Raw genomic sequence first — 11,231 nt, forward strand, 5'->3', positions numbered from 1 at the left:
TAAGTTTGGTTGTGTGTGGTAGCACTGTTAGCAGAAAAAAAAACCCACAAGGAATCAGGAAACTTCAGATTAGGCAGTGAAAGTGAACAGAATGGCTACCCTGTCATTATGATAACAATAGATTCATTGGGTATTAAGACCTGCAGTGTAAAAGCATCTTGATTGGATGCTTAGGAATTGCTGGCTATAATGATGTGGCATTTGTTGGCAAATCATTACTTCAGTCATGAATACCGTAAAAAGGTGAGGGCGAGTGGTATTGTTTTGTTGCTTTATTGGTTATTTCACAATATTAGAAGAACACAAATTTGCATGAACATCTGGAGAGGGATGTCACATGCCGGACAGATTAAATGTTTGGTGAGGATCCAAATAAAGATTTTCAGAACCACACAGTTTGCAATTAAAAGATATTAGAATAAGATCTCAAAATATTAGTGTGTATTTATCTCCTTGAAGTCTTTCTGCCTGCTATTCATCCATCCATCCATCCATCCATTTTCTGAACCGCTTATCATCACTAGTGTCGCAGGCATGCTGGAGCCCATCCCAGCTGACTCTGGGCGAGAGGCGGGGTACACCCTGAACTGGTCACCAGCCAATCAAAGGGCACGTATAAATACATAACCATTCGCACTCACATTCACCCCTACGGGCAATTTAGAGTCTCCAATTTACCTACCATGGATGTTTGTTGGGATGTGGGAGGAAACCGGAGTACCTGGAGAAAACCCACGCAGGCACGGAGAGAACATGCAAACTCCACACAAGCGAGACCGGATTTGAACCTGCGAGACAGATGTGATAACCAGTTGTTCACCGTGCCAACGCCTTGCTATTCAGCACAATATAATTTGTCCATGCTTGACTCGGCATAGACACACCATAAATTCCTTTGATGCCACAATCGCATTAGTGTAAATGCAGGGTACTCAGGGCAGGTTGTCTCCCATGAGAAAAACTAAAGGCCTTTTATGGCATTTAAAGGCACTCTACTAACCTGTGTTTCTGCCACTTATATGTGCTTCGATAAGGCTCTGACTCAGCACCAAACAAGCAGAGTGCTGCGGGTCTTCCAAACAATGAGACTAATTCCAGAAGCATTTATGTCAAACTCTTTGAACCAATGATACCACTCAACAAAGGAATATTAAAGGTTAGTGCACTGAATCGGCTTAAAACCCAATCCCAAATTCCTCTTTTCACTTTTTACTACCAACTAAGTTCTCGCCCTTTTTTCATATGACCACTCGTAACTCAGTGTATGGCCAAATAACAGCGCCTCCATTTGCCATTGGCCTCTGCTGTACTTTAGCTGCAGGGATAATTGTCAAATCATGATATCCTACAGTATAAAAATCTCCAATCCCAAGAAGATTCATTATGGGAACATCCGGGCAGGTAAAATACCAGCTACTAAGACTTGTGCAACACAACTGCCTGTTAAACTGTAAATTACAGTATTCAGAGATAAATCCCATGATATGCTAAAAGTAGCAATGCGTATTTTTGACTCGTGAATCTGTGCGGCAGATAAGTTTGACGCTCCTCTTGAGTGGCTAAATATTTACTCACACAGGGTTTCTCAACAGGAGTAGGTGGTAATCATTCACGTAGAAAATGTGAAAGAAAAGCATGTGACTCATATCAGCCAGGTCAAGCTTCCAGCAGTAACAGAGGGTAGATGGGGGGGCGGGGGGGTTAAGATCATGAAGAAACACACCAGCACAGCAAGCAGTGAAGCATAGTGTTTATTTGACCCAGTACACATGATAACAAACTCAGCTGCGTAAGGAACACAATGTGAGAGGGGTGCAGTGGCAACAGAAGCCTATACAAGTGCGGTCTGTTTCTGTGCATCCCGTAAAGTGGCCTTAGCCGGAACTCTGGCCCTTTACATGCCTTGTGATAACATCTGATTAGACAGATCAGCCTGCAGTGGGTCTTCATGAGATTTTATTGTTTCTTTTTTATTAAAAAAAAAAAAAAAAGAAATTTGCTGTCGCCAGAACTATACAGCAGATACATTGAAAATCAAAAACTGGACTGCAGCCTTATAGCAAAAATATATACTTTATATAAGTTTTAATGATGTTGCCCTCATCCGAATAAAACGCAGACACATACAAATGTTCGTCCAACGACACTAAAGTGATATGTAGGTGGACGCAGTCGTGGCTGATTATACAATGCAAAGTCACCTTTATTGTCATCTTGGAGAAGGTAAGGTGTCTGAAAGGTTTGTGTTTATTATTCTTCACATGCAATGGCGCGACGCTCCTGCCAAACCCACACATCAGGAGAAGCTGGTTGACCACCGCGGAGACAGCAATGTAAAAATGAAAGGAGAGAAGAGGGGAGAGAGGAGAGAGAAAAAAAAAAAAATAATAAAATACAATAACTTGACCATTTATAAAAAGGTCTCTGCAGGAGGGAGACATGTACTTGCATATGCATCCCTTTTGAAAGAAAATTTGGAAAGAGTGCCAATTACTTCTAAAATTGAACAATACAGCACAGACTTGGACTAAGGGCTGCAGTCTCCAAAGAGGGTGGTGCAGATCTCTTCCACGGGCAGGACAACTGGAAAGAACACATTTACAAGAGAGCAACTAGCCTGTAATACTCTGGTCTTTAAAGTCCCAAAAATTGGCAATATAAAGTCATATCTACAGAAATGATTGTTAGTTAAAAATAGGGATGTTGGACAATCTATTTATGCAATTCACAGCCCTTTCACTGATGTTTTAGCTCAGGTGCAGAAGCAAAATAAAAAAAAAACAGGGACCAACAAACTTCTAGGTAACTCTAAAACAGTGCTGCATTTAATAAGTCGTTACATTTTTGATTTCTCTAGATTGTTTAGGAAAATCAGTTTGTTACAAAATAAAACACACTCTACTCTTGTCGATCCACATAGAAGAAGTGTAGTCTTTGCGTTATGTTTAAGGTGTTGAGGCCTTGCATCTTTCTGCTGTGAAGGAGGGCGCTTGATTTTGAGTACATCGGTCTCACAAACTCTCTCCATTTTGTCAAATCTTGTACCCTCGTCCATTGTTTGCAGCTGATCAATTTTTGTCCTTAAGTCAGCGAGGGAGGATATCCACAAATGTGCCTGCAAGCGCACTTCTGAATTTGAAAAAAAAAAAAAGTCAAGAGACTTTTGGAGTGTTTTTGCACGTTCGTGTGGTAGTTCAATAGCTGCAACCGTCGGGGAAGGGCAAGCCAGCAACACAATGATCTCCGCTGTCCAGCAGATAGGGAGCGTTCTCCTCGTAGTGGGTGAGAGGCACGGTGTCGTCGTCCAGTCCCTGCAGGCTGTCCACGTCAGCCTTCAGGTTAGGCCTTTGGTTGTCGGGGAAGGCCATGGAGAAGAGGGCCTCGGGGTCACACACAAACTTGTACACGTACCGTTCACCGGCCACCTGAGCAGCAAAATTCAGTAGAAAACATTCGACTTAGACATCTTCAAATGTAAACACAGCTCCATATTGCGAACACTTGGCATGGAAAAGGATGGAAGGAAAGAAAGGGGTAACGTGCCTTTACCTTCTGCATGATGCCCTTCTCGTAGTAGTAACGCAGAGAGCGACTCAGCTTGTCGTAGTTCATTGCCGGTCTGTTCTTCTGGAGGCCCCAGCGGCGAGCAACCTTAAGAGGGGAGTCCATAGGTTACAAACTAAACTGTAACGTCTACAACGGAAAATCAGCTGCAGCCCAGCCACTTACCTCCTCAGGCTCAATGAGCTTGAACTCCATTCCCCGACCTGTCCAGGCGATAAAGTGTCCATTGGCCGGGTCGTCAAGCAAAGTGACCAGGAACTGCCACAGTTGCAGGGAGCCGCGGCGCTGGTACGGAGGTCCGTCTCGATAGATGGCGGACTCCTGCTTCACTTTACCTGCACGGGGGAGAGGAGAAGGGATCAAATTTAGAGGGGGGGGGGAAAAAACAACAACAATAAAGCAAGCTGGTGAGTTCTGCACTTCACCACGGGCACAGTGTGGTGAGACATTTCTGCCAGGTAGCAGGTGTGAAGTTGACACACTATTCATTGTAATTCATGCAAGAGTGGAAGAAAAGGCAGAGAAACCTCACCTTCTAATCGTTCAGGGACAACACAGGTATCGTCAAAGTAGAGTTGAGGATCTCTGTCGAAGGAGAAGCCTGAAGTTGAAAAGGTTTATTATTAGTGCATTTTCACACACAATCATGCAACAGTCCAAAGCGCAATGTATCGCTAGCATGCACGATTCGCTTCCCCCTGACCGGTCATTTAAAATGCCGCTGACCTCGACTCGTTCTCACATGCTGAACCCCACACGGCTCAGGGGACACAAATACCTCATAGACGAAACACTTCTAAACTCATGAGAAACACACACAGAGAGAGAGAGAGAGAGAGAGAGAGAGAGAGAGAGAGAAAACAATAACTTACTTTCATGGTTATTTTGGTAGTAGCTCCCTGCTCTCCCAAAGGATGAGTGACAGTTGGGCACTTCTGCAAAACAAAAAGACAGTGGGGGTATAATTTTAGACCAGAGACAACCTTTGGTGTCATCTCAAATGTGCGCCACATCAAAATCCACCTCACAGCTGATAGGTATATTTGGACTTTGTGTATAGAGATACACAGCTTTAAATAGTATATTTGATTGGCTTTTTGTTGCTAAATATCAGTAAGTAATGACGGATGGATCAGTGGCTGCTCCCAGTCACGTTAAGCTGCAACTTCAACTGCCACCCGCCTACGCACGCATATCTCAGAGTGGACTAAAACCCAGATCTGAGTCGCACCGCACAACCCACTCCAGCCCTCGCACGCCCACCAAGCCTTTAAACAGGATTAGCGCTATGGCTGCTGTGTTAAATCTCAATGATAATCAAGTTACAAGCGGCCGTCCCTCTGAGGGTTCGGGGCCTGGCTTCCGGCTCGTCTCTGCATACCAACCACGAAGCAATTGTTTATTATTCTGTGTCCCATCAACTAATAAGATTGACAGAAATCAATCAACCTTGAGCAAGACGAGACACCGCAGGACGTCTGTGTAGCAAAAGACAGACACACTAAATATCTGGTTTCACTTGGCCGTAGAACACTAGTACAGTCCCAACCAATATCCCTGACATGGACATCCTCTGTCCATCTCGAGATGATAGCCCTGTGTGACGTAGGTGTTTAAAGGCCATAAGAAGCTAAGAGGATTTGTTATTACATCACTGCCAGGCCAGCCGGTCATCCACTCTGCAGAAAAGGAGAGTAAATTATGTTGTTGGGGGTTTCCCACCCCCCACAAAAGTGAGAGCTTTTCAGGAAAAGAGGACGTTTTTGCCGCAGAGCATAACAGCTGGGTGCGTGGGTGCTAGAAGGACAACAGTCAGTTGCTTGTTTGATTTAAACCATGTGACCAAACAGTGAATCTCTTTCATCGAGGCTCACAGCTTTCCCCACCCTCCCTGAAGGTGGGCTGACAAGTGTTTGGCTCCTTCTTGTACCATGAAGTGGACACATTTTAAGGCTTTTATGATCCACTCGTCGTACCTTGCAGGCCACAAAGTCCTCTGAGGACTCTGGCCTCGATCTATTCCAGGTAGGCTCAGTGAGAAGCTTCTCTGCCACCTGGCTGGATGACCCATTTACTTTTTGCCCTTAGAGGCTTAGGCTGAGCTGAAAGACCCACTTTTACTTTACTGGCATGACTCGGGAGGAATGATCAGATTAAACTCAGAAAGTGCGAGTGTGAAAGGGAGTACCTGTGCACCCATGCCGCCATTACACGCTAAAACTTGCATTCATGTGTCAGCAGTCTGAGCAAACACGGCGAGGCACATTCTTCACCCCGAGCTAGCTTTGGACGAGCTGCCTCAAGGGACGGCTTATGAAGAGTCACTCACCGGAATCGAAACAGAAGTCGCGGGGCTCCTGCTTGATGGCCATCGGGTGGAACGCAGCCTGACGCGGGGGAGCTGGCTGGCCTACGCTCGGGACGCCCTGCTCGGCGTATCTCGGGTCGACGAGTTCTTGTTTGAAGCCATGTGGGGGTACCAAGGGTTCGGACATTTGCCGGTGGTACAGGGGCCGGCCCTCATGTGGGCGACCATTGTTGTTAGTCAGCTGGGCCAGAAAGTGGGTGCGCCCTTGACTCTCAGCTGGGGAAAAAGGTAGCGATGGCTCTGACATCTGCCTCTGGAACCTAAAGATAGTAGGAGAAAATAACATCACAGTTTAAGAGGTACTGAAAGCACGTCTTTATCGCTGGGCATACAATTTGTGAATAATGTCCACTTGCAGCCTGATTTGAAGTCGTAACAGACAATGTGTGTTGTGCAACGGACAAGGGGAAAAACGAGGAGTGACCGGCAGCCCATTTCACTTTGTACAATGATCAGATAAATTGGAACTGACTTTAGGAATGAATTTGCTAATAATGGGAAATTTGCATTACCGCTACCAGTAGTAGATATTGGTAATGGGCAGAGCCCAGGCCTTTGGTGGAGCTGCTCACCTGTGCTCTGGCGTAAAGTTATTGGCATCCTGGCCGATTAGCACACACGGGACGGCAAATGGCGGACTGTGGACCGAGTGCGGCGGCTGGTTTTGCGGGCCTGCAGTCTGTGCGAGGGGCTGTTGCTGCTGCGTGACGTGCACCGGTCGCAGTCCAGGGTTCAGGTTGGCTACATTGGTACGAGGGGGAGGAGTAGGCTCGTTGAGGGGGCGTGCTCCAGCTGTGCTGGCAGACCCACACGGAGACACCGGCGTGGAAGGAGGGGTTAATGGTTTGAAGCCAGGTGTGCACTTCCTGTCGCAGGCACTGAGTGTGAAAAGGTAAACGTCAATTAGAGGAATTGTTGTTATTCTTCCTAAAATATCTTCAGCCATCTTGTACCTGTAGCTGTAAAGGCACTTCTCTCCATAGGGCATGGGACTTCTGTCCTGGTGGCAGGGGGACAGCTCTTTGGAGGGGGTCAGTTCACGTTTGATCTTGGTGGACGGCGGTCCATGAAACATCACTGGACAGAATCAGAGAGATGACAAAACCGCCAACATCAGATAAAGTCCAGATACCACCTACGTAATTGAAGCCATAGGCAGAAGTGCAGCAGTTATCTTAATCATATTTCGCACATCTTGCGGACAATGCCTGTACGTATTGCCTCATCTGTCCAGAGCCACTTAGCAGTTATTTATCCTCCATCTATGCCCCAGTGTTTGTGTAGCTAGTGCGATTTAAACTGGACTAGACACACAAAACCCATCAAACTTCATGTCTGATTCCCATTAGGACAGACCCAATCCCAATACCCATGAATCAGTGTGGCTGCAATCTAATGGCGGTGAATGATTTTCTTCCCCCACTGCTGCTGTAACCATTAGACCAGAGACGCAGCCCTCTGCACACCGGCTGCAGTTACCAGGGCGCCGCATAATGGCCAGGAAGAAACTAGATCCCGGAGAGGAGAGGGCGTCAGACGACGAGGGCGTTGATGGACTGCGGCCGAGCAAACAACGAGCATGCGGTCCCTTGTGTGTGCCCACTCTGAAGCTTAATGGTGGGGAAAAGATTTTCCTTTGCACTCCAATGATGCAAAACGGTTGATGCTACTATCGTGTATATCTTTACGCCCCAGTTACATTCTGTGTGGAGTAAAATACTGAGACAGCTCTCATTCTACCAGAAGTAAACCAGAATGCCACTCTTCTGAGAACACTTGGACTATAGTAATATAAACAAAAGGGTCCTCCCTGAACTGGTCCCTGCATGATGTGCTGCCAACAGAAGGGTTCTAGTTCCTCTACCTTGTCCAAAGTGTATTCAGGGGGTCTAGAGGGTTGAGAGCTTTTATATTTCTCTCTCATGTATAAAAACTGTGATTCACCAGTGCGGTCTCATTGTGACCACCTATTTTGCAATCTGGCCTTGAATTGGTGCGAGGGAGAACGCCTGCAGCCTGGCAACTGCAGCCACCGTCAGCAACTCATCTCACACTCACATTGAAGCAACACTGCAAACTCTCTTTACTAGCATAGCTTTGACTCTTCCCACGCGCCACTTCTGATTCCAGCATCATGCTACAAGGCTGGTAAGGCACATTGTCCAAAATTGAACTCCAGCCTCAACCAGCAAGATACATTTCTATACACACACGCGCGCGCGCACGCACACACACGCGCACACACACACACGCGCGCACACACACACACACACACACACACGCGCGCGCACACACACACGCGCGCGCACACGCACACACACACAAAGCAGGGTGGACATGGTAAGAGACTCCCCTATCCGTTGGAATCTGGTCTGCTCCGGCAGCGGGGCCCGAGTGCGGGAAAGTGTGAAATCAGATTAGGAGCTTGGCTCATGTGATGCCCCATGCCAATCGGCTGATTAAACTCAAAATGGTTGAGAGGGAGAGGCAGACAAGAGAGCGCACACAAGCCCAAAGCGGACTTCTGAGGACAAAGGATGACGTTTGTCTTTGACGGGATTAAGACATTTTAATAAACAACGGCTGACCCAGACTTCAGGTCAGGGAACGTTTGTGGCAAATATTGTTAAAGAAGCATGACCTGATGCTCCGCATAAACCACCAAAACAGCAGATCGGGGGTCTTGATGTAGGAATGCTTAAAACATCACAATTAGGAAGCAGCCTCTGGGGATACGGGCAACAACCACACAAAGGAGTACTCACAGCTATCCGACTGGAAGTCTGGGACAAACTGCTCATCATCCGGCACCTGGGCTGTGAGGAGAAAGGATGGAAAAAAGTTAAAGCATGGCAAAAACGAACACAAGCAGAAAAGTTTATATATATATATATATATATATATATATATATATATATTAAAAACAAAACAAACAAAAAAAGCAATCGCCAACTATATGAAAAAAACAAAACAAAGTGTGTCAGTCAGCAGGTTGTTGCATGCAGGACTTTGGCTGCCTTCCTCTCATTGCAAAACACAAAAATGTACAGCGAGTTCACACTCAAGTTAATGTTCCACCGCAATACTCCCAACACAGCATTTAGCCAGAAACAAAACATGGGAACAAGAAGGATTCTCAGATCATAAACCAAGCGGAGCTCACCTTCTGCGATCCAGATATCCTGCAGCTGACTGAGATCTTGGAAGAGTTCTGTCAATCAGATTACAAAGATATTAGTGACACTCTCTTCTGTGATTGTAGACTTAATTATAACCTAGGCCACACACCTTCAGTGTCCTGGGCGAGCTCAGTGTCCACGAACTTCCGCTTCCTGTCACTGCAGACCCGGCTGTGTTCCTCGACACGAGACTGTTAATGGGGAAGAATATGGGGAAAGTGCACTTTAACAGCGGTCCGATGACATCGAAGTACAGGCGGATCTGCCAATCAAATGATGGATTGTGGGTCGTCCAACGTACGATGCGTGTGACGCGTGTCACTTACGTTGGGCGGGACCATGAACGGGACCTGCTGGTCGTAGAAGCTGTCCATGTTCGGTTTCCGGTTGCCTGGGGGGAGGGGGGGGGGGGGGGGGGGAGGGTTCGTCCTAAAGTGATGGCGCTTTGCGGGTCACTGGAAGACACCAAAAGCGACAAACATCATTTACATCTGCCTTGTTCGCCATGCTGCCGCAAACAATTGGCTTTTTTTTTTTTTTTAGATTTGAAAGTCGCACGACGTAAACACTCGTAACGCAGTTACATAAGATGGACTCCTGGACTGGGATGGCAAACGCTTGCCTGTACAATAAGCTTGCACATCTTGCGTAAAACACCATGAAAGCTTCTCGTTGGTTGAGGAGCGAAGGAGGCCAGCCGTTGCACCAATGGCCATCACTATTATGAAGTCCAGTCAGTAAGGACACATAAAAAGTTGTATTTGTACAACAATAGGCAGCAGCATGCAGTGGCCTCCATTCTCACATCTCTCTGTGGGCCTCCAGATATGACTCACTCTGCTATCTCTCGTTAATGGATGACGAATAAAGCATAGCTGGAGGCAATTACTGCAGACGCTGAGCAGATAGCACTTAGAACATGCATGTGTGGCGCCATGTTCACGTCACACAAGTTAAACATGTTTCAAAAGCCCTGACACTGATATTTACCTGAAACCAGACGTATACTTCACTTGCTGCTGGGATTATTTTGAAATACTACAACTACAGGATGCTTATCAAAGGTTGCGGCAGCGGCAAAAAGATAGCAAATGGCCGACAATTAAAAACAAAAAGTGATCCCTGAACGCACCACGGCCGAGAATTTAAAAACAAGTGGTCGCTGTACGCACCAGCTACTGTTTGGATTCTCAGCTCAAAATGTGCAACATTCAACGTGGGAGGAACAAACTTTTGTTAACTTTTTAGCTTCAGTGCACTACACGGGTCACCCTACACCCCCTTTTACTCCTCCCCGCCCTTCCCCCCACCCCTCGTCACCTTGTTTTGTCAATGAAGTGAAACTCGATCCGTGTGGAAACGCGCAAGAGGAGGGGAACCAATGGCCCCTCCATTCATTAAAAAAAAAAAAAAAAAAAAAAATGTAAATACCCCTCTACTTATAAAATAAAACGATGCAAATAACACAGCACACGCATGCTTTTAATTATAAAATGTGAATTAATTTATTTGTGACGCACTCCCAAAAAGTGCTAGTGCAACGTAAAGATGTTTTGCTAAAATGGCGTTGCGCTCCTTCGCCTCAAACATCGGCCGTTTCGCCCGAAAGAAAAATAACTTCTCCGCTGCCAGCACAACAGACAATTGAAGCTTACCTCGACTGGGTTTTGTTTCCTCTTGAGCAAGTATTTCGGTAGAAATGTCCACAGGTAGGGAGAGAGAGAGAGAGAGAAAGAAAAAGAAAAAAGACGAACGAGTAGCTAGCGGTTGTAGCCGCACGCTCGGATGGATGGATGCGACCGTCTCCACTCACAAAACTTGACTGAGCTCTTCGTTCATGGTTCCACTTGCTTTTCCGCTGGCTCGAGCGCAAAGCGGAGGCGCGCACTGATTGGTCGCGCAGACCTGTCTGTTAGCCTATGCAGCCAATGGGAGCGAGGTGGCTCATGAATTATGTACGAAATGCCGTTGGGCCAATCGGAGCGCGGTACTGACCTATTTTTTATGAATGGCTGGATTTCATTCACCATTTTCCCCTCTCAACCGTCGACGCCAAAGTTGATTTAAAGGACCAGCGTCAGTGGAAATGTACTCAGGAGAAACAGAGTACTTCACATACA

General features: G+C 46.5%; 1 protein-coding gene across 2 annotated transcripts; it reads right to left on the reverse strand.

The window, feature by feature from the left end:
- Positions 1-1,735: 1,735 nt before the first annotated feature.
- Positions 1,736-10,944, reverse strand: etv5a (ETS variant transcription factor 5a). 2 transcript variants are annotated; one of them, XM_061792706.1, is made up of 13 exons: positions 10,767-10,944; positions 9,438-9,566; positions 9,221-9,302; positions 9,096-9,143; positions 8,698-8,748; positions 6,886-7,009; positions 6,505-6,810; positions 5,894-6,192; positions 4,437-4,499; positions 4,097-4,165; positions 3,730-3,899; positions 3,544-3,651; positions 1,736-3,425 (listed from the first exon to the last, which is right to left on the reverse strand). In XM_061792706.1, the coding sequence occupies exons 2-13, from the start codon at positions 9,483-9,485 to the stop codon at positions 3,195-3,197; spliced, it is 1,599 nt and encodes a 532-aa protein (XP_061648690.1). In that variant the 5' UTR covers positions 9,486-9,566; positions 10,767-10,944; the 3' UTR covers positions 1,736-3,194. The 2 variants fall into 2 exon arrangements, with proteins under 2 accessions (XP_061648690.1, XP_061648691.1); XM_061792707.1 differs by having other exon boundaries at positions 3,550-3,651; positions 10,767-10,943.
- Positions 10,945-11,231: the final 287 nt, after the last annotated feature.

This window comes from Phyllopteryx taeniolatus, chromosome 12, assembly GCF_024500385.1.
Source record: "Phyllopteryx taeniolatus isolate TA_2022b chromosome 12, UOR_Ptae_1.2, whole genome shotgun sequence".
Lineage (NCBI taxonomy): Eukaryota > Metazoa > Chordata > Actinopteri > Syngnathiformes > Syngnathidae > Phyllopteryx > Phyllopteryx taeniolatus.

Bases quoted from the DNA above. Each gene is read 5' to 3' on its own strand.
- etv5a (XM_061792706.1), bottom strand. From the start codon at position 9,485: ATGGACAGCTTCTACGACCAGCAGGTCCCGTTCATGGTCCCGCCCAAC. The intron at 9,303-9,437 runs GTAAGTGACACG...CCCCATTAACAG, and splicing joins CGTTCATGGTCCCGCCCAAC to TCTCGTGTCGAGGAACACAG. The intron at 3,426-3,543 runs GCACGTTACCCC...TTTGCTGCTCAG, and splicing joins GCATCATGCAGAAGGTAAAG to GTGGCCGGTGAACGGTACGT.